General features: G+C 36.4%; 3 protein-coding genes and 1 pseudogene across 5 annotated transcripts; 2 read left to right on the forward strand and 2 right to left on the reverse strand.

Moving 5' to 3' along the window:
• Positions 1-1,011: 1,011 nt before the first annotated feature.
• Positions 1,012-2,776, reverse strand: LOC113775565. Its single transcript, XM_027320501.1, has 5 exons — positions 2,507-2,776; positions 2,365-2,414; positions 2,144-2,228; positions 1,618-1,697; positions 1,012-1,486 (listed from the first exon to the last, which is right to left on the reverse strand). The coding sequence occupies exons 1-5, from the start codon at positions 2,568-2,570 to the stop codon at positions 1,262-1,264; spliced, it is 504 nt and encodes a 167-aa protein (XP_027176302.1). The 5' UTR covers positions 2,571-2,776; the 3' UTR covers positions 1,012-1,261.
• Positions 2,777-7,140: 4,364 nt separating this feature from the next.
• Positions 7,141-9,097, reverse strand: LOC113776419 (protein CHLORORESPIRATORY REDUCTION 6, chloroplastic). Its single transcript, XM_027321565.1, has 4 exons — positions 8,739-9,097; positions 8,095-8,226; positions 7,787-7,995; positions 7,141-7,685 (listed from the first exon to the last, which is right to left on the reverse strand). The coding sequence occupies exons 1-4, from the start codon at positions 8,965-8,967 to the stop codon at positions 7,479-7,481; spliced, it is 777 nt and encodes a 258-aa protein (XP_027177366.1). The 5' UTR covers positions 8,968-9,097; the 3' UTR covers positions 7,141-7,478.
• A 4,888-nt stretch (positions 9,098-13,985) lies between these two features.
• LOC113774765 lies at positions 13,986-16,466 on the forward strand (annotated as a pseudogene).
• Positions 16,467-17,509: 1,043 nt separating this feature from the next.
• LOC113776408 (uncharacterized methyltransferase At2g41040, chloroplastic) lies at positions 17,510-22,628 on the forward strand. Of its 3 annotated transcripts, none has more exons than XR_003469007.1 (9): positions 17,510-18,010; positions 18,855-18,955; positions 19,043-19,183; positions 19,414-19,495; positions 20,319-20,512; positions 20,654-20,765; positions 21,043-21,147; positions 21,765-21,989; positions 22,175-22,628. XR_003469007.1 is itself a non-coding variant. In XM_027321553.1 (8 exons), exons 1-8 carry the CDS (start codon positions 17,837-17,839, stop codon positions 21,888-21,890), a joined length of 1,035 nt encoding a protein of 344 aa, XP_027177354.1. In that variant the 5' UTR covers positions 17,510-17,836; the 3' UTR covers positions 21,891-22,173. The 3 variants fall into 3 exon arrangements, 1 of the variants encoding a protein (XP_027177354.1); XR_003469008.1 differs by having other exon boundaries at positions 22,180-22,628; XM_027321553.1 differs by lacking the exon at positions 22,175-22,628 and having other exon boundaries at positions 21,765-22,173.

Raw genomic sequence — 22,628 nt, forward strand, 5'->3', positions numbered from 1 at the left:
CTTAATCTTGCATGCACGATGAACTCCCGGAGAATAAAGGATTAGAGGCCTCTTACAAGACGAAGACGCGGGACCGGTAGAATACCAGGAAAAAATTGTGGACTGGACGGGCTAAAACAAATTCCCTTAAGTTGCGGACCACCAAATTCTCCAATCAAAAATCTTGGCTAGGTTCATTACATCTGTCTATTTGACCCAACGTAAGGCAATCCGAACCCACATGTCAGCCGCGACCACTCCACCCCAACCCCATGCAGGTTGTGCAATCAAAGTCTGTAACATGGTGGCTGCTGCAGCTGCTGCTCAATATCTTTGCTTGGGATGCCCTAAAGATCTTGGTCGTATGCATGTCTTCCCCAACTCAGATACCAACTTCATTTAATGAATCACAACTTCTTCGCATTCATTTCGTAGGCTGCTCTGTCACTTAAAATTAACCACTACTTGTATAATCCGTCTATGGTCCCAAAATTTCAGCAATACAACATCACTCTCCGTTTTTTTTTTTTCAAGTCATGGAAGGAACTTCCCATCTTAAGCAGTTAAGCTACGGCAAGGCTCCCACCTTGTCCCAAGATTATGGCACCACTTTTATCATCCCATGCGTCCATGTATAGTTCTGTCGGTTATGAATTTTATGTAAATTTCCTTAGAGATGATCAGAATGCTAGGGTTGATTTGTGATTAATCTAAAGATGAATTCATAAGCAACCAACAACCTTACGGAAAAGAAGAAAAAGTTGCTGCATTATTGCGGAACATTCGTGTTATTCAGTTACCAGTTTATTAGTGATCTCAGGATCTCATAATTAAAATACTACCAAGTAATGATACTTTTTGGTAGTACGGACAGTTCCCTTGAACTCCTTCAGACTTTTGGGTACGTGACATCACATACACAGACACAGTTGCGTGCAGCCACCGGAAAACACAACGAGCTTGTCGAAACTGACTGATAAAAGTTGAGTGCACTCTCCTGTTATATATAAGGAAGAAGGAAAAAAAAAAAGATAAAAAAGAGCCATGACAGATGTTATTTTGATCCTTCCCCTTTCTTGGGATAATTTTATACTAAGCTACAAAATGCTGATTAGCCTCGACGGCTGATTACCTAGCAATAAATTAATCAGTGATTATTATCTAAGCAAAATAATAAAATGTTATATGTACAAAATCTTCCTAATCCTAAAAAATGGCAGCATTTTCCGCAATGCTGTCCAACTTCTCTAGTTTCTTTCTTTAGTACTGAATTCTTCATGCACTAGTTGTGGATTGGCGGTTTTCTTTTGGCCGGAGAATAATCCATCCCAGCTATGTCTAATATGTCCGGATAATGATCGAGGGCTGTCTCCGGCGGGTGGTGAGTCAATGGTGATGAATTAACCGAGAAATTTTCTTCTTTTCCACCTGATCTGTCACTACTTGATTGGCCCTCCAGTACCGGCTCAGCTTTCTTATAATTTCCTTGGTGATCATTCTTGTCATTCTGTGCATGAACCATGGAGTTATGTAAAGAAGAGAGTGAGTAAAAGAGAGGGGTTTGTTTCTATGGGTTTTTCCCCCCCTTTTTACGGCGTAAATTAAGTAGAGTACTATTTAGCAGAAGTTGAAACCAACCTTCGAGGTGGTGGTGGTGGTAGTGGTGGGGGTCGTGCTAGAAGGAGAGAGAGTTTTTTTCATAACTTTTCTATTTGATCCTGCAAACAGTTGAGGAAAATAAACCATTTTCAGAACCATTTGGGAAATGAGACCCAAGGTATAGTAGTGCTAATTGATTTGCAATTTCTCAGAACAGCATTTCCATGATTCAATATCTAAGCAACTCTTTAAAGTATCAAATCTTAGATCACTACATGAACAATATCCACCAAAACGTTGAACCTCAGCTACTCAAGTTAAACAACCTTCTTTTCTTTTCGAAGTGCTATGCTTGAAGGACAAGGATAGAATTAATTAATTGTCCAAAAATTGAAGATGAAAGAGAAAATTTAATCATACTACTACTACTACTACTAATAGTAGGAAGAGATTTAGTGATGCTTAGGGTTGTGAATCTTTGGTCCATAGTAATCTTCGTGGATGCTTGGTAACCAATGATGGGAATGCTTTGTTACTCTAGAAGAAACTCTTGTGTTCTTGGTACCTAATTCTGAGCCATGACTCTCCACGCTAGGGTTCACCTGATCTTCAACTCCAATACTACTACTGCTCAAATCACTTTTGCCTTCCTGCATGCATTAAAAGAATAATCAATTATAATTTTTTACAGTTTGTACAAATCTTGGAGAAAATTAAGGGGAAAACACAAGTTGTGATAGTTAGGAAATCATAAATCATGAAATGTTGTTGCACTTGGATACTCACATGGACTTTGTGTTGTTCTGCTAAGGGAGAATCCTTTATCAAGCGTGCACCTATGAAATGGTCAGAAATAATTCAGTATGAAAAACACTATTATAAAAGAAGTGCCGCGCTGAAGGAACATATACTGCATAAACGCATGTACCTTGAGCTTGATGATCAACTAGGATTGACAGAAGTAGAAGAGAGATTATCGAAAACTTCCTCATTCTGGGCTAGCTTGTCAGAAAAGTGTGCTGCTAAGTGGAGCAGAAGACTGTAAATGATTGGCAGATTTTTGGGAAATCTTTAAAGGTTGAAGTTATGGTAGGAAACAGAATGTGAATCTTCTTGGCCTCCTGAAAAACCTGAGCTATGCGTTAAAGCAGGTGAATTGTCTCGAAACACAAGGAGGGCCAGCGCAGGGGTATATATATACAGTGAGAAGGGCTATGGCTCCACTTATAATTTAAAGAGCGTGGCATTGTATATTAGGGGATTTACATATATGCCTTCTGTGTTCATTTTTTTAATACTACTTTTCTTCCTCGAAAGAGATCTTAAACTTTTTGATAAAGAAAAGGTTGATTATGAAATTTCAAGTCATGGTTGGAGGGGAACAAAATGTCCACGCAAAATATAGGGGGCACCATTTTCATAAAAGCGAGAGAACTTAGGTGACCATATCCCAAACAAGATGCCACTTGCTAGAAACTAAAAGAAAAGAGTTAAAAGTACAATATCTTTTGTATCTTTTTTTGCATTATTGCCCGGTACAGCAGGCTTTGGATGTCTCATCTGTTGGGTGGTCGTCCTAAATCTTTGCTCATTTCGTAAGTGACTACACTTGGTCTCTATCAAATATTTGCCACAAGGCACAAACATCCCACATTGTCAAAAAGCTTGATCTTACTTTTCATGGATCCATGCAAATTGTAACAGTGTGAATCCAAGAGGCATATCCCACAATTGTGAATGATTGGCCAATCGCTGACCATCCCCTGCCCCATGAATCTATTATGATAGTTTCTCATCATTCAAGGTTCCTTCTTTTCACCTCCTCAACTAGACAATTACCTTTCCATTTCTGTGATTAATCTTATCACGTGGCCCCTGATATATACGTATAGCGTCCAAGTCCAATGATCAAAATCTATCAGTTGGACAGCACGAACAGTGAAGGAGCTAGACTTGACAACAACCTGATGGGAGGATTAAGGAAAGCCGTAAATTCAAGCCTGGGATAAGACTAGAAGCAGCCTGTGTTTTTGTTCACGACTGTTGATGGTAATTGGCATTTTGGAAGCACATGCAATTTTGTCCCTGAAGTCAATTCCACTCGATTAATATATTAGCTTGACTTAGTTCGACCAGTAAATTCTCCTCGTATCTTTGTTCAAAATCTTTGGACTCTCCCGTAAGAAGGTGAATCCAAGTTCCGCTTGAATTCAAAGGTGTTAACTAGCTAGTCCAAAACTAAATCCCCTACCAAAAAGAGGGGGAAGATGCCTGACAATAGAAAACCATCACAATTAACTTGTGAAAAACAAAAAAAATTCGTTGTAGTGTTCTATCAGATTAAGCAATTTGTGAAATTTAATTTTCGTTATGTGTAGCTTGGCATATGAAATTATTCAAACACTATTTTGTTTCTAAAATTAATTTTCTAGACCCAAAAATTTTCCCATTTGCTCTCCCAAGTTCTGCATAAAGTTTCCTATGTGCGAGCTTTTAACTCAATAAGAACTTGCTCCTTTATTGTTGATTCTACTGTGTTTCTTTCGTTCCTCTTAAGTCTATTTCTTTACGGAAATGGGGGCGGCCCTTTATAATTATTGGTGGCGCTTCAAAGAAAGAAAGAAAGAAGGAAAGAAAAGAAAAGAAAACAAACCGTTAGAGAGCAGGTGTGAAAAATGAATGAGGAGGGTCAAAGGACGTGCCACGTCGTCACCAACATAAGGGGTCATAGCCCATGTGTCGAGGGAAACAAGAAAGTAAATGCGACGGCGACGGAGGACAGTCGCCGGTCCCCCGTCGTGTCCATGCACTACAGTGAATACGGGTAAAATTGACATTATCAGGCGTGGCCGGTCTTGTCTTTTGTGGGACTCCGATCACCGTCCAGACTGAGGTGAGCACCATCCACGTGGACGTCTCCATCTAGGTCCCACGGGGAGAGTGACGTGGCGCAGAAGTTGGCCACGTGGATGCCAATGGCTCATGCTTTCTGCTTCTTCTTTAGGTGACAGAGAAACAGACCCAATGGGCGACCTTGTGGGGTGAGTTGAGCTACTTGCGGCCAATTCTTTTACTAGTCCAAAAAATATATATATATATTTAAAATTTGAAACTGTGGATCGGTTTAATTTCCGGGTCGTCGCAAAAATGCTTCATTTCAAGGTCCTTTCTACTTTTCTTTGCATTAAAACGATCCTCTTTAATTTCCATTTTCATGGGTTTTTTTTTTTTTTTTGGGGGGGGTTGGCTCATGCAAATTGCTTATCAAGAAATTTTAGCTCAGTAACTTCAAAACCACGATCATATGCTGAAACGGGATCCAGAACAATCGTTCCAATGCAAATAGTACTTTGACAAGGTGTATCCACGGTTACAGCATTTTTTTCCAGCATAAAACGTGACATAATTCTTGGGAAGACAGAAATATAATCGGTCGACTTAAAAATGACTAGGGACCATATGAAATTGGTGGAAGGATCCATATCATAAACATTAATTAAGGTCGTTAACCGGAATAGCCGACAAAGAAACATTTCGTGCATGTTCAAAGAAAACCCAAGAAACATTTCGTGTTTTCTAGGAACTGGTTAGAAAATAATGGACCCCCAGCTAGGCCTGTCAACGGGTCGGGTCTAGACCCGGATCCGGACCGGATCCGGGAAATTATTGCGAGTATGGGTAGGGATTTAATTCCGTTTTCCGGATCCGGATCCGGATCCGTTTTGTCAAACAAAAAAACGGATCGGGTACGGAATATAGTATTCCGGCCCGTATTAGACCCGGATCCGGATATAAATGAATTAATAATTTTAAAAATATATATTTATCAATATAATTTGATTAGGGTGATGTATTTTAATAAAGTTAATTTGATTTCTTTTCTTATTTGGTTTTTTCTTTGCATTAGTTAGAAATTAGTTTACAAATATATTTTTTTCTCATTTTTATTAGAAATTATAAATTTTGGTAAATTTGTTCGGGTAGACCCGGATCCGGATCCGGACCCGCCGGATCCGGATCCGGAACATAGAATAAAAGACCCCGTCGGGTAAACGGGTCGGATCCGGATCCGGCATAGTAATTCGGGTCCGGGTCCGTAATAATGAATTCCGGCCCGGACCCGGCCCGTTGACAGCCCTACCCCCAGCCGTCTAATACTGGACTGCTACTAACAAAATTCTTCTCCTCTACTGAGGTAAAATCTTGAAGTTTAAGGTGGACTTGTTGCTGTTTCTTCTATACAAAGCTTAGCGTTTTGCTACGGAGGCCACTTGCCAGGTGCTGCAGACTTGTAACTGACGAGACGATGTGGAGCAGGTGTCTACATCTCTCCAAATAGTGGAAGGCAGCGGCTTGATATTCTGACAACAAATCCAACTTGATTTGAATGGTCAGTGAGGCTTGTCGGAAGAAACTTGTCATGCACCATTAATGGCTGAATTAGGCAGAGAATAACAGAAGGGCATTTGCTTTCTTTTTTTACCAGATAGATGTGGCATTTAATGCCAAATAGTAGTATGTCGGATTTGAGAAGTTGCCCAAAGAGTTCAAACAATTTAATTGTTTCTTTCTTTTCCTCAATTTATTGAAGTTTCTTATCATACCCTTTGACGGAAGGAAATTTCCATCCTGCGAGTCATAAATGAATACCTCCATCATCTCCGCCAAACATTATGGTTTACTTATATTTTGGAAAAGATGCTATCCAAATTGAAAAGAGAACGACGGGGAAAATACGTGCCTTCCAAAATTACACATAATCATTAAGAAAATGTTTTGAAGTCTGGAATGCAGAGCTCTCAGATCCAGAAAGAAGGAAAACAGCTGCTTCCATTAGGCGGGCTTTCAAATTCTAGCCCTTTCCAACAAGTGCGACGCGTTTGAGATTGATGGCATGCCAGTGCTGATATCCGATTCCTTGTTCCTCTCTGTCTTCACCTTCAAATTCAATCTATTTGATTAACATCCTGAAATGATCGCATGCCAATGCTGAATTATGATCATATGATACTGATCTTTGTAATGCTAGCATACTAGCTGCATTAGAAACTTGATCATCTCACCGCGTGGTATTGCTGAGCTTGTACTCACTTCTTCAAACGGCTTATTGCAGCTGACAAGATGCATCATTCAATCTTTGGATGGTCAAAGAGTAAATTACGAAGAAAGGAGAAAGCTACAATTAGTTAGAGTCACTGAATCAGCCATCAAGAATAACAATTTAGCGTAAGGCTGATGATGGAGATAGCCAGGCACTTACCTGACCAACTCCGCGAAACACGGCATTATTCCTTCCTCTTTCCTGGCTGATAAAACGTACAGAATGAAGTGGAGAACCAACGGCGTAATTACTCATTTCTGCCTGGAAAGATGTCCAGTTTTGATTATGAATATGTTGTATTCAAAAGCAGGTACCAGATACTGTAACCCCTGTAGTCCAGCGTATTTGATTTTCAATAACAGAATGTAACCAGAGTTTTTTTTTTTTTTTTTAGGAAAAAGTCTTTTCTCAATTATGTATAAAGAGACAAGATAAAAAACAATACTAATTGAAAACCAGTATTAAAAAAGAAAAAAAGTTGTAGAAACGCAGCTATGGGAAGATGAATACAATGGGAAAGATAAAGAGGAATTTGCAGCATGTGCTTTTGCGGAAGCTAACAGAGTCCCTCGCTGACGAAACCCTGAATGCGTTGCACTGGGGAAACTGTATCCCTTCTACAAGGAAGATGCTCTTAACTGGGATTATGTTGATGATCTTGACGTTACTTCAATTGAACTACTTTATATGTTGACGAATTCATGATCCATAAAGTGGATTTTTTTTTATAGAGGTAGCAAATGTGTTTTAACTATCTATCCTGTCGTTTGTGGTCAATATGGGCTGTTGTCTTCTAACTCTATGAAGGGGAAGTTGATTGTTCATCAATCAAGTCAAATAGCTCCTCCCCGATTCCAAATCCAAGCATTCTGGCCATGTCCTTCGTCTTCAATCTAGGCATCGGGATGTCATTTTCCTTTAACCAAGAATACACAATGAAAACCTTTTTCATGACGAACAATGCTAGTGCCTCTGGGTTGAAAACTACTCCCTTCTTCATACTCATCTGTCAAGCGAGAAGGCTCTGATGTTAGACATGAGTATATGTATGATGTATCCTCTCATTCTCAATTATATGAATGAAGAAAAGGGTACAGAAGGTAGTACCTGGTGAGGAACCAACATAGCAGCATAACGGGCAAGCTCACCTGCTCGCCAGTCCAATAGAACAGGGAGCCATGGATAAGCAGCGTCAACTCTGACAAACCAGAGCCTAATATCAGGGAATTCTGATAGTTCTCGAGGGTCGTTTTGATCTTCTCTTGTGTAATTAATGGTGAAGCCAATTGTACGTTCAAGGAACTCCTTTGGCTTAGCTACAAAAACAATTGTCAGACCAAAGTAATCTATTTCTACCTGGTTATTTTCCACAAGACGAATTAATTCATTCTGCAACTGTATTAGATGATTCTTACCATCGGAAGGTGAAGTAATCCCCGTTGCACTTTGGAAGGGAACCAAATCGAGTCGTCGTATGATGTCATTGTCGATCACTACCTCATATCTCCCTTCTGTTGGTGGAATTGGTGGCGGCAAGTCTGCTTGTTCTGTCAATGAACATTGATTGAAGCTCTGAGCTATTTGAGTTATCAATACAATCAAATTCCAGGCACAATTGGCTATGCTAAAAGATGCCATGAAACATTTAATTTCAGTGCAGTGTACTATTTCATTGCCCATATTAACAATCTCCGTTGCATCCTCTACAGTGGCCTCTAATTGCTGTAAATGAAGGTAGTAAATATTATCTCTAATTGTGCTTAAATAAACACTGCAAGATTGTTCTGTTTCTTTTCCTCGTCTCTATCTTTCACTGGTTGAGTAGTTATCAATAACTCTGCTTAATTGTTCTTAATGATTCCAGATGGTGAAATTATGGGAGTATAAGTTTCACACAGTTGTCAGTCAACACTCGAAGAAGCGCAAGGGCAAAGATAGAAATGGCTGAAAAGAAAGCATGGGGCATGTATGACTAAATTAGCACAATTGCAAAAGCTAACAATCAACAGATTGAAGGTAAGGAATGTTGAAATCAAGAAAGAAAGCAGCTAAGCAATACCTTGTTCGTCATCATCATGTAAAGAAAGGTCGTACTTTCCTGACGGATTGAATGCAACAGATATAGAAGATGGTCCCTGAGGCCGGCTTAGGTAAAAGTAAGCCGTAGGATAGATAGAAGAAGATGAAGAAGAAGAAGGCATGCAATCCAATTGCTGTCTATAGGAAATTGACGGAGCAAAAGTGGGAATGGGCTGTTTGAATGCAGAAAGAGGTCTGATGGAAGCCATGGCTGTGTCTCTCTGCTATCTAAGGAAAATAGAATGTGCGTCGCTCGTGGATAACTCAGAGCAGCATTCTACTGGGGACATTTGCACTTTTTTGTCTGTTTCTGTTTCAGTCTACCCCCCATCTCCCTTCTTTTCCCTATCCATCTCCATTTTATTGTGGCCTTGTGTTTGCAAACCACTTTTGTTATCCACTTTTAGCTTTAGCATAATGAGCCTCCCATCTGAATTTTTCCCACTACGTGGACTCGTAAATTTCTTACATGGGCTGCTTCTTCCACTTTTGTGGGCCTCGTCGTCCTTTATCATCATTTGGGAGACAATTTCGTATTTGGGCCACCAAATTGCGTCGGTTAGACTTTTGACGATGTAATCGGACGTTAGACCCGATATTGGATAAACCAGCCAACGCAATTTCATAGGAGTAATTAGAGATTCGAGGAAAGTTACAGAAGCACGGTTTTAGGAATCCGATTCTGCAACGAGCATTTCCCTCGTGAAGGAAGGGGACAAAGGGAAGCCCGCGCTTCAATCTCATCGATCGATCCATCGCATGTACAGCTTAATCTAGATTGGCATTGCAAAGTTCAACATACTTTGGCGCCAAGGCCATTTTTGTGCTGCTCATTTAGCAGAGGGCGACTTCATCTCCTTTCATGAACCACCTAATCCTTTTAGGAAGCTGCTTTCTAATGACATTTTTGGGGTAACAACCGCTCGTTTTGTATCTACAGATGGTTGTTAGGGCTAATTTAGCCATCCCTAGGACCAAAAAATCATTATCATTACTATATAAAAAGTATGATGAGTTTTAACAAAAAGGAGTGTAAGAGTGTATGGAGAGTATTAACGGGTTATGCTTAAAAATTATGTGTTTAAAAATTATCTTTTATTTTAAAATAACTTTAAACAACAATTAATCTTAACTAATCTTATCTTAATGATAGATGTTTTCTATTAAATTATTACAATGATTATATTATATATTTAAAAATTATCTTTAATTTTAAAATAGCTTTAAAAAATAACCAATCTTATCTTAATGATATTTGTTTTCTATCAAATTATTACATACAAGTATAGTAAAACCCGTTTAAATCACAATTATTGAAATCTTACATTCCCATAAATTACTTTCTTTCATCACCATAATCTTATCTTAATGATATCTGCTTTCTTCCACATTATTGTATAGAATTATAGTAAAACCTTCTTAAATCACAATTATTGAAATCTTACATATCCCATAAATTACTTACTTTCACCACCATATCATTGATTAGTATTTAAATTGTTCATCATCTTTTCTCTTAATTTTGAATTAACTTAGTGTAAAAAAAGAATTAACTGTTACACGAATAGATTTATCAATATTATTGAAAACTGAATATTTATTGACAAAGAAAAATGGAATGCTAGATCTTTTTTCTACATAATTAAATATGAATATATAGTTCTAGGTTTATGATCATTATAAAAATTTAAATTATCTAAAAGAATATTTATAAAAAAGGAATATCTACCAAGTTTTTGATATGAGGTACATTATTCGATTTATACTATCATATTATAGTAAAAGTATGTAAACAAATTTTTAAAAATTAGTAAATAATTGAACATTTAATATACATTAATTTTTTAAAATTAATATTAATGTACATGTAGAACTATTGTTAATTTTTATATTTAAATTAGTGGTATTTGTATAAATTCACAATAAATAAAAAGTTTTTAAAAGTTAGTAAATAGTTAAACATTTAAATTGCATTAATTTTTAAAATTAATATGAATGAACATGTAGAAATATTGTTAATTTTTATATTTAAATTATTTATATTTGTATAATTTCACAATAAATAAAAAAAAGACTGTGCTAAGGCGCGTGCAAAATTCTAGGTTTGATATTAGTTTTTGTTATACCTAATTTACCTTAATGTCTTTTAATTGGTTTTATTGCATGCCTTTTAATTAGAGTTATTGCATTTCAATATAAGAAAAATGAAAAGCTTTAATAAATTATATCCAAAAAATGTTAGTAATTAAAATAAAAAAATTCCCACTTATAATTATATTCACCAATCATTTCCCTCATCTCCGATTATTATAAATGTTAAAATTGTCTCCAATTATTATATTGTTACGTGTGATTATTAAAGTTAACTATATTTTACATGCATATTGGTTTAGAAGAAAATCACAATTAGTAAGAAGACAAAAGGTTATAAACAGTTAATGAGATAATAAATGGTTATATTGATGATTAAATTCACTATATTATGTCATATTGTTTAAGAAAACTCCAAAAAATTATCAATAATTATAAAAAATATAACAGAAAAGGTTTACAACTATTGAAATTGATAAAAATTTGTTGTATCTAAATCAGAATTTTTGGTATATTTTTCACTCAAGTTTTGCTGTATGCACTGGTTTGACACATACATAAAATTTCCTTTTCTTACTGTTACAATCTCAGTAAATTATGTAACATTAGTTTAGATATGATAATTTTCTATTATTAGAGTTTTTGTAATTGTAATATACAAAATAAAATTTTAATTGCTTTACATATAATAAATATTATGTACAACTAGCGATTGCTTAATGTTGTTTATTATATGGTTTCTTAGTCAATATTATACCAACAACTTAGTTTAAATATGATAATCTTTTACTTTCAGAGTTTTTTTAAAATGGTAGAATGTACAATAAACTTTTAATTGTTTTGTATACAATAAATGTTTTGAGTAATTACCAATTGCTTAATTTTGTTTATTATATACTTTACTGTACCAGGTGGAAAACTCAAAGTTTTATACAGGGATTTAGTATATTAAAGGTTTATATCTTGGGAAAATATATTCACGTGTTTTGTTACTAGTAAAAATAAAAAAGAGAAAGAAAGAAAAGTTGGGCTCTGGGGTTTCATCTGATCGGGGTTAAATATATTATCAATGTTGAATAAAGGCTTCAAATTTGATCACGGCACGAGTCTCACGTCTACTGCCTTGGTCAAAATCCTACTTTTTTTAAATTTAATGTGTTTAAGAAAATGATACGAATAAATTTCCACATTTAAAGAAGTGAGTGGATACACTCATATTTCTCCTACTTTCTAAATCATTCGTGTTGTCTTTTCGAACACCCAAAAACGGAGCCTGATCCAAAAAAAAATATCTCCGAGACAGCTAATTCAAACGAACCTAAACGTGTAGACTAGACGGAAAGATGTACAAACACGGTAGTTGCTGCAGTTGTCTGGTGGACAAGGGGCACGGACGGTTGTTTCCAGCGATTTTGACCATTTTTAACAGTGCGTAATTTTTGTTGCACGCGATGTAATTTTATTTGCACAACGTGTAATTTTAGTATAAAATTTTACGAAAATTTTACGAGCTCCACACACGATATAAAAATCGATGCACAATTTATGATCTGGATCGTATAAAATTTTTTGGTCAAATCATGACCATTAAATGTTCAAGGACGGTCATGCCCTGCCCCTTGTCTGTTGCCTAGTTCCAAAGTGCACTAATGAAGAGGTCAAATCAGTTCAGAGCATACGGACCAAATCAAATCTTGTTAATGCTGTCCTAAAAGTTGTTTTGTTGTAAGGGTATATAAATCGGTAGTACATATGATTCCACGCAATACGTAAGAGAAACAGAATCTCCATTTCTACTTCCTAAAACACAATTGAAAATATGTATAATTTCAGAAACTATCCTTGAGATTTATCATAATATCACTTAACTCCCCTAAAATTTTTAAAATCTCACTTACCTCTCTTGAATTGACATTTCTTATAACATTTTAACCTATTTGGAGGAAATACAAGAAAGATAAAACTTTTGTTCCAATATTACCCTTATGTTATACTTATGAAATTTATAACAATAATAAAAAATAAAATAATGTTAAATTTTTATAAGGTATAAATTTCTTAATGTAAACTATTTATTTTACTTGTATTGGAATAAAAGCAAAATTTACACCTTGAAAAATTCATACGCATGAAGAGATTATTTTAGTTTTTAATACAACTTAAACTATACCATGAGTTGAAACATATTTCGCCAAAAAAATATCTTGACTTCCTTAATTGTAACTGTGCACGAAATTGTTTAAGGTGTTAATTATTCACCAAAATCCTTCTAAGTGATTGATCTTGATTAGATTTAATTTATCCACGTACTTTGCTATCCCATTATGACCCTAATGTAATGAAATATAAACCATTATTAACTAACAATTTGTTTTCTTTTTTAATTTACATTTTTTGTTTTAAAATTTTATTTTGTTTTGGATTTTAGGTTAAATAGTTATTAAGATCAAGGGTAATGTTGTCAATTTGTGACGTTTGATAGGAATATTTAGTTTTGTCAAGTTGACAAGGAGGTAAGTGAGATTTTAAAAATTTCAGGAGAGCTGAGTGATATTATGACAAATCTCAAAAAAGGTTTCTAAAATTATCCCTTGAAAATTCTATCTTCCAATCAAATACATCCATTTTTTAAATTCATAACTTCTTTATAGGAAGAATTTTGAGAGATTTGTCAACGTAGATTTTACTTTACCCGAAAGCAATCAATAATGCCAATTGCCTCTTGGGCTCTTATCCCTAACTTACCACTTAATTGTGACTGTCACTTGAACATGGCTGCCTTCGATGGGGTTCCACGTCGGTTAGGCTCCTCTCCTCCTCTCTCTAGATTAGACCAAAAAAGGTAATAGCTGCGACAAAAAAAAAAGAAAAAGAAAAGAAAGCAATCAATGATGATAGCATACAGCAGTTGTCCGTACGTAGATGCCACAACTAGATCGTCTGCGAATTACTGGCTTTTATTTCCGTCAGAGAATTGTCTGCAGAAAACTCAACGTCGCATTTGCTAATTTTGAGGCTGCCGACACCAAAAATTCATAGGCGAAATTATGATCTGTAAACTTGTACGGTTGTGCTGTCATAAATACAGTTGCATGCCTACTAATACAGTTGCCCCGTTGCATGCCTACTAATACAAGAAGCTCCTGTTGCATGCCTACTAATACAAAAAGCTCCCGTTGCATTTTCTGCCTTCGAAAATTGACCAAATAATAATGGAGAAACGAATAGCTATCATCGGAGCTGGAATCAGCGGCCTGCTTGCCTGCAAGTATGCCCTAGCAAAAGGTTATCATCCGACAGTCTTCGAGGCACAAGACTGCGCTGGTGGCCTGTGGAATCACACCATTGAGTCTACTAGGCTTCAGAATCCCAAAGAAGTTTTCTCGTTTTCTGATTTCCCATGGCCCTCTTCTGTTAAAGAAACATTTCCTCGCAACACTGAAGTCTTGAAGTACGTTCAATCTTATGCTCAACATTTTGGCTTGTTACCTTACATCAAGTTCAACTCCAAAGTGATTGGCATCGATTATGTGGGCGTTTCCCGTGAAGAGATGCAGGCCTGGGATCTTTGGGGTGGAACAGGACAGGCGTTTGGCTCCAAAGGCAAATGGAACATAAAAGTTCAGCACACTACTGAAGACAAATCCATTAAGGTAATTTTGTGATCTTTGCCCGAAGAAAAAATTTGGCACTTTTTTTTTTTTAAAAATCCATCTCAAGGTGATTTAACAACGCGGGTCAGCCTTTTAGATCAATCTTTATTAAGTTGTCTGAATGATGGCATTATCTTCATACGGGTTCTCAGCGTGTCATTTCAATTTCCAGGAATATGAGGTGGAATTTGTGATTCTTTGTATTGGAAGATTCAGTGGTGTGCCAAACATCCCTGGATTCCCTCCAAATCATGTCCTGAAATTTTTGGTGGTAAGGTGTTGCATTCCATGGACTACTCGGCCATGGACAATGCCAGTGCTGCGGCATTGGTCGAAGGAAAAAACATTGCAATCATAGGTTCAGAGAAATCTGCAGTGGACTTGGCTGCTCAATGTGCAAATGTAAATGGTGAGAAATTGCAAATTGCAGTGTATCATGAATGAGTGTGACTCGATAATTATCTATCTCTTCACATTGACCCCGAAATTATAATGTATCAAGTTTAAAAAAAAAAGTGGCCTTCCTGGATGCAATTTATGTTTTGCTTCTTGAGATTTCCTCCTCGGATATAGAACTTTTATCTTTCTTGCATACATTTGGTCACTTTTCAGATGCGCTAAAAAGTTCTTGTTGCACATGAAAGCAATTTTAAAGTCATGCATTGCTTAATTAACTAAAATATGACATGCTACTCACCAGGGATTGACAACCCTTGCACAATGGTTCATAGAACAGCTCACTGGATGCTTCCTAGTTACTATGTATGGGGAGGAGTGAGGATTGATTACTTGTACTACAATCGATTCGCAGAGATTTTGGTGCACAAGCCTGGTGAAGGATTCCCACACAGTGCATTAGCCTTCCTTCTCTCACCTTTGGTTAGCTTCTTAATTAATTAATTATAGAAAAAAATGCCTCACATGCTTTATTCAAAACAACGATATATATATATATATATAATGCATAACTCAAAAGGCGTACAAATGTGAATTTCAGAGATGGGGTATTGCAAAACTTGTAGAGAGCTATCTCAGATGGAAATTTCCCTTGAAGAAGTACAACATGATACCACCACATGGCTTTCTGCAAGATGTGTTTTCTTGCGAATTCCTCATGCTACCAGAAAATTTCTTTGACAGAGTGGTAGACGGAAGCATTGTATTAAAGAAGTCAAAAAACATCAGCTTCAGCAGAGAAGGATTGATGATTGATGGAGAAACTCAGCCCTTGAAAGCAGACGTTATAATTCTTGCCACTGGATACCGAGGTGATCAGAAACTCGGCGATATTTTCACTTGTCCATCTTTCCAGGAGTACATCTTAGGGTCAACAAGCTCCACAATAGCTTTATACAGGTATTATTACTGGACTTAATTTGGAACTGTAAACTCATCACAATGTTCTGAGATCTATATTTGTTACTTTTGACGTTGTGACACTATCTATTTATACGAGTTTGGCGTCACATAATTATTGCTAATAATTAAAGGTTTTGATTATTGGCCTTAAATGTGTATTCCAGGCAGATCATTCATCCGCGAATTCCACAACTTGCAGTGATAGGATACTCAGAGAGCCTGAACAACCTTTACACTCTCGAAATGAAATGCAGATGGCTGGGACATTTTCTTGATCAAACCTTTCAATTGCCGAGCATAAAGGAAATGGAGAAGGATGTTCGCATGTGGGACAAGTACATGAAGCGTTATGCTGGCAAGTACTACAGAAGATCTTGTCTTGGTGCTTCGCACATATGGTACAACGATCAATTGTGCAAAGACATTGGATGCAACCCCAGAAGAAAGAAGGGATTCTTCTCAGAGTTGATTGAACCATACGGACCAGCCGATTACGCGGAACTTAATCCTCAGTCTTAAATGAAGAACATTTTGCATCGTTGGATAAAGTTGTTTTGTTGATTGGGTTGTGCAACAATATCTTCTTCCATACCAAAAAAAAAAAACTTCCATTCGCATTCATTCAACAATATCTTAAATTAGTACCATTTACTTGAAAATAATTTGTGTTTTGAGTACAATCAAAGTGTGACTTTTGCAACCTTTTACATTTTGGCTCATTTAAAATTTTCTTACTCCATATTTCCCGATTTAGTATTTACCTAAACCTGGGATTGGACCGTAGATTATTAACTTTGGCCCAGCCCAATAGTTGACTTAATCGGTCCGGTGATTCGGCATTAGGCCAGATTGGATCTCTAGGTTAATCAAATAAGGAGTTGACTTTGACCCACTAGGAAATCATTCAGTTTTCCAATTGAATTTTTTTTTCTATAATACAATTGTAGGCCTTTGTTTTTTGAAACAAAGTGTATAAATACTTTTGACAATATTTATAAATTGAATATTCATTTAAATGTACATAAGTCTTATCACTTGTTTAGTTTTTATTTGATAATTACATTTTTTTTTAAAAAAAATAAGCTTGTTTACTTTTTTATTATACAATGAATTCTTTTAACTTTCAAACTGACAATATTTGAGTAGCTACAAAATTATTTTATTTTCAAACAAAGATAAAATAATAAAAAAATGATGCTATATCTTTAAAACAAGTGACACAAATTTGTTTTAAATTTGACTATGTTATTTATTTATGTAAAAGTACCACAAAATAAAATTAAATCTTCTATTAATATTTGTATGTTCATTATTTATCTTTTTAAGTACAATAATTAGTATTTAATAGCACTTTATTAGCTATTATATATATATATTTGAATTATTATTTTATATTTATAAATATTAAATTAGTAACTGCCGGTTCAACTAGTGACCCACTGGTCGAACCAGTAACTTGTTGAGATTGGATTTCCCTTGCAGGGCCGGGTTTAGTAAATATTTGGACCTTTTTTTTCTTTTTTAATTTTGTAGTTCAGATTCCAGGATAGAGTTTCTCCTTAAGACACCAAGAGAAAAACAAAAAAGAAAAAGAAAGAAAAATTCCCATATTGAAATAATAATAATGATGCGGCGAGAAGGTATCCTCAAGTTCACCAACTAAACACACAGTCACACGGGCAGCAGAGCTGACAGATGCATCCCTCCTCTGTCCACGCAAAGAAATCCCGCAAAAAATAATGCAACAAAATTATCACAAAAATTTCCCTCCCCTTCCCCTCTTCCTCTTGAAATCCCCCATATATATAGCCTTGTCTATATACCTATATAATACTGCCACCAATAAACGTCGAGAAGCAAACAGAAAGAACAAAGAAGAAAGCACATGATTTGAGAAGCAGAAGAAACGAAATCACTCATTTTTCAAAAGAACAAAGAAGAAATTACTGAAAAGAAGAAGAAGAAGATTATTGAGATGGCAGCCGTGGCTTTTTCGCCTTGGATGATTGGAGTTCAAGATCGTTTTCCTTTAGACCCGAAATGCCCTTTTTTTCCTTATAATTCCCTGTCTCATCCTCCTCTCCGGTGCTCCTCCCCTCAACAGTTTCGACAAATTATCCGGGCCACCTCTGCTGTTGCTCTTGAACCAGTAAATATTTCTTGTCCTTCCTTCCCTTCCTTCCCTAACAAATACTAGAATTATTATGTACATTTGTTTGATTTACACTCTCTTGGATGCTTTAGGAGCTACTGAAATTTGATGCCCAGTGTTTTAACTACTGTTAATTCTCACAAGGATATCTTGCAGGGAAATGATTTTGAAGGGGGCCAAAGAAAAGAAAATATATGGGAAAAAATTATCTCGAGTTTATTCGGTGCTTAGTTATCGGCCCATTCCTTTACCCGACTATACTTTTGGAAAATTATGCTATTCATTCATGGACTTGTTTTGCTTTCTGTATCAATCGTGTTTCAAAATTTATACCATTTAAACGTGGAAAATCTTTTTCTAATTGTATGACGATTTAACGCGGAGAAAAAAGAATGTAATTGCTGCAATCCAGACTATGAATAACTTTGTTGCGTTCAGAAATTCTAGGGAGACTTGCCGTTGTGTTCAGAAGTGAATCCTAGTTGTTCATTCATGTAAATTTGCCTATAAAGTGTCTAGTGATCTTCCATGCATTTCGCTATGCAACAGTCTTTGTCCCAGGATGAAGGTGGGTGCTTGCCCTTATTGCGTTCATACCTGTCTCAAAAATTTTTTTTTTTTTGGAGCATCTGTTAATATCTGTTTAACAATATGTGTATAAATTATGTAAATTTTGTAATTCCAAGGGGGTCAATCAATTTTGCCATTGTCTTAAGTGATGACTTGGGAAGTTGCAGGGCAAATGTTGGGTATACTTTTTGATTTTGATCTGGCAGAACGAAGAAGAGATGCAAATGTCCCATTTTCTGTCTCTCCCTAATAGCGTACTTTTCTACTTCAGGAAGCACAAATTGAATCAAAGGAGGGCTCAAAAATTGACTTGTTTGCCTGCCCAATTTGCTATGATCCATTAGTAAGAAAAGGTCCTTCGGGATTTAACCTGTAAGATCTAATGCCTCTTTTATACTAATACTTTGGACACATTATATGTTTTATGCATGATAACTTTCAAAAGCTGAATATTTGCAGGCCTGCAATTTATAGATCTGGTTTTAAATGTAGAACGTGTAACAAGACGTATTCAAGCAAAAATATCTATCTCGATCTTACAGTTACTGCTGGTTCAAAGGATTACAATGAATTTAAACCAGCTGGAACTGAGCTATTTAGGTATGCATATGTTACCATCTCTTTGAGTTGCATGCTGAGCTTTCTATAACATGCTTGCAGTCTACACTTTAGTGTCTTTTGTTGGTTTGGAACTAACTCCCCTTGTTGATGGGCTTGTGATTTTCGCTATTTGGTAGCCACTTCATCAAAAGATGTGAACGTTCCTTTTGAAACTTAACATTGGTTTATGAGTCACTCATATCTAATGTTGGTGTTCTCGCCTTCACTAGGAGCCCTCTTGTTTCCTTCTTGTATGAGAGAGGCTGGCGTCAAAATTTTAATCGTAGTGGTTTTCCTGGGCCTGATGATGAGGTAAATTTTCTTTGATTGTTACTTTACAGATATTTCCCAATAGGTAATGAGCTCTTTGGAGTAGATTCTCTATAAGAAAGTATGGTGTCAATTTAGGAATCAATGGGAGCCAAATGCATACCCCACCTTATGAAGGAGAATTGATATGTGTTCCCTTCTGTCGAAAACATGAGTAGTTTTGTAAGTCACTGGAGATGTTGGTGAGGAAAGGTTTAGTCCATTAAAATCACTTAATATATTCTGGAAAATTCCTACTTAAATTGACTTCTAATTGTGTCCATAAGTGCTGAATGAATGAGCTACAAGTATCATGGGTACAGTTCTGAGGAAGCATTTTAATGATGTGAAACATTGTTGGATTATCCTTCTTTCCCTTTCTGACCTATGTGCCAAAGAAGGCGAATTCCCTTTTGGATCAAGTGTAAGAAAGCTTGTGAAGCCAATAAACAAAGAAGGGAAAATCATAAGAACACTGTAAACAAGTCCAGTGGCTTACAGGGCAAAAGCTCAACTGTGTCTGGGAGCTATACCATTTGCGACCTCTTTGGATAGGAAGCACAAGAAACTTAGCATTTCGACCTCAAACTAGAAGAGAACCAGCAAACGCCCTATCTATCCTTCTTCCTGCTGAAGACTTACTTGGAATCATGTGTCAGGGCTGGCTTTTATCATGCATCCACTGTGACCAACATGTGTTGACAAAGAAATCATTTTTGTTAAATTGAATGTGCATGCCCTCGACTTAGTTTGCGTGGATTAAAGTTGCAAAAATATTTGTGGAACAATAACAGTGGTAATTATGCGTGTGATACATTCCATGCAGTTCAAGATGGCGCAGGAGTATTTTCAACCTGTAGAAGGCGGTGTTCTTGTAGATGTTAGCTGTGGAAGTGGCTTGTTTTCCAGGAAGTTTGCCAAATCGGGGACCTATTCAAAAGTTGTTGCTCTTGACTTTTCAGAAAACATGCTTCTCCAGTGTTATGATTTTATCAAGAGTGACGATTCTATGTTAAACTCGTAAGTCACTCTGATTAAATGCTCTTTGCAGCTGCTGCAGGTTCTGGGATATGAATTATTGTGCTTCACGCTTTATAGGCATGTAAAATTTTGGTTAGAGATCTGTATTTTCTAAAGCTATTCTGTTTGAAAAACCTGCAGCAATCTTGCTCTCGTAAGGGCAGATATCTCCCGACTCCCCTTTCCTTCTGGTTCAGTTGATGGCGTTCATGCTGGTGCAGCCTTGCATTGTTGGCCATCTCCTTCTAATGCTGTAAGCTTTCTTTGTATTTGTAGTGTCTCAAATTGCTTTCAATGTTCTAGATATGATTTTTATTGCATTTTTCCTGATTTAGCTGGTCCATTATTTTATTTACTCAAAGAGTGTAGAATTGACTCTAGAAAATTAGTAGTCAAAAGTTTCTAGATGCCTTTGAGGTGAATTGGATATATCTGATTGGTGATTTAGCCATATTGAGGGTGATCCTTTTATTTGATAAGAATATTTGAAATAATGTACAGTTGCAATTTCCTTGCCTTTCTTATGTCAGGTTGCTGAAATCAATCGTATCTTGCGAAGTGGTGGTGTTTTTGTGGGAACTACTTTTCTTCGTGTCAGTTCATCAACTCCTGCATTTTTGAGGCCTCTCAGACAGGTAATTGTTGTCCTTTTTTTTTATTTTTTTGAAGGGTTCCTGCAAACCTGTTGCTGACAATAATGGACGTGATGCCTAGCTTGGGATCTTTGGTGAACCGATTAGAATTTGAATTGAAAAAGTACCACTTTTGACCTGGAATAACAGTTTTGCTACTGATGTAGAAGTACTATGGAATAACCAATTGGTTTGCGGTCTTGTTATTTTCAGTAGTGTATACAAAGCTGGAAAAACTGTCAGATTTTAGGCTTTTAGTATTTAGTTCCGGGAGCTGACTTTCGGGTGGCATGTAAGCAAGGGGTGGCAGTGTGGCTATAGCTGGGGCACCTACATGGAATTTGAAAAAGAAAGGAGAAGGATGAGAGTAGTAAGATCTGGGATGTACCATATGCTTTGGGTAGCATTTAGCCCATAAAAGTTTTCCAAATACTTCAATTATTGAGTCCAATTGAAGTTTACGAACAAATAGACATGAACAAGCACAGAGCCAACAGTAAACTCCATCTTTCTCTGGAGTCGTTCTTCTTAGGGGAATAATTTTAAACGTCATACCCTTCTTTCAGAAAGTTTTTGATGAGGTAGTGTAGTTGTTTTCTATAATCATATCTCTATGGCAGGCTGGGCGGAACTACAACTATTTGACTGAGGAGGAGATCGAGGACGTGTGCACATCATGTGGTCTTATAAACTATACCAACAAAGTCCAACAATCGTTCATCATGTTTTCTGCGCAGAAACCTTGAAAATTGGCTTAATTTGAGTTGGAAATTAGATGTTTGCTTCTCAAATCTTTTCCTTTGCCTGGGGTTATAATCGAAGTCGATTCTTTCCGGAGACCTTTGGTAAGACTTCTGATTCAGTTGATGTCCAAGTTATCTCTACCCTGTCCATGATAAACCCAAAATGTATAGGCCAAATGTAAATAGTAGACCGAAGATGTAATCTTGATATTCCATAGATTAGCTTATTCTGACATTGATTCGTAATCTGTAATACAAATAACGGTGCAATGATGATGGTTTCTCAGTGCAGAGCGTACGTCATTCCAAATTTCCAGGCTTTGACCAATGCAGAGCAAGTGGAAATTTCACACAGTATCATGAATAATTTGCTAGATATGTGTTTAACATTCTGGCGTTCGCTGTCTTCTCTGGCACCCCGTTGGGCTCCGATGTTTATTCCATGGCATTGACTATGACAACTGCTTTTAGATTAAATGTGGTAATAGTTGTCAACATCTCACGGTGCTACTTGTCGAATTTTCCTTGAACAAGTGAATGATGGGTAATTCGAAGTCAAGGATGTCTTAAACACGTAGAATTGCAGGAATAAGGGATCAAAGCATAATATTGTGTGCTAGTCAGTGGATGGTGTTTTCTGTTTTAGCAGAGTATGTCAAGAAACTACTCTAAATATTCTTTTGTAAGGAAAATAGGAATGTGACAGATCTGAAGGATTTCTATCCCTTCATGTTTAGACAC

The sequence above is a fragment of the Coffea eugenioides genome, chromosome 6 (assembly GCF_003713205.1).
Source record: "Coffea eugenioides isolate CCC68of chromosome 6, Ceug_1.0, whole genome shotgun sequence".
Lineage (NCBI taxonomy): Eukaryota > Viridiplantae > Streptophyta > Magnoliopsida > Gentianales > Rubiaceae > Coffea > Coffea eugenioides.

Bases quoted from the DNA above. Each gene is read 5' to 3' on its own strand.
- LOC113776419 (XM_027321565.1), bottom strand. From the start codon at position 8,967: ATGGCTTCCATCAGACCTCTTTCTGCATTCAAACAGCCCATTCCCACT. The intron at 8,227-8,738 runs GTATTGCTTAGC...GTTCATTGACAG, and splicing joins ACATGATGATGACGAACAAG to AACAAGCAGACTTGCCGCCA. The intron at 7,686-7,786 runs GTACTACCTTCT...CTCGCTTGACAG, and splicing joins CTATGTTGGTTCCTCACCAG to ATGAGTATGAAGAAGGGAGT.
- LOC113775565 (XM_027320501.1), bottom strand. From the start codon at position 2,570: ATGAGGAAGTTTTCGATAATCTCTCTTCTACTTCTGTCAATCCTAGTT. The intron at 2,415-2,506 runs GTACATGCGTTT...ACCATTTCATAG, and splicing joins AGTTGATCATCAAGCTCAAG to GTGCACGCTTGATAAAGGAT. The intron at 1,698-2,143 runs GTACCAAGAACA...AACTGTTTGCAG, and splicing joins GAGTCATGGCTCAGAATTAG to GATCAAATAGAAAAGTTATG.
- LOC113776408 (XM_027321553.1), top strand. From the start codon at position 17,837: ATGGCAGCCGTGGCTTTTTCGCCTTGGATGATTGGAGTTCAAGATCGT. The intron at 18,011-18,854 runs GTAAATATTTCT...TTTCTACTTCAG, and splicing joins CTGCTGTTGCTCTTGAACCA to GAAGCACAAATTGAATCAAA. The intron at 18,956-19,042 runs GTAAGATCTAAT...GAATATTTGCAG, and splicing joins GGTCCTTCGGGATTTAACCT to GCCTGCAATTTATAGATCTG.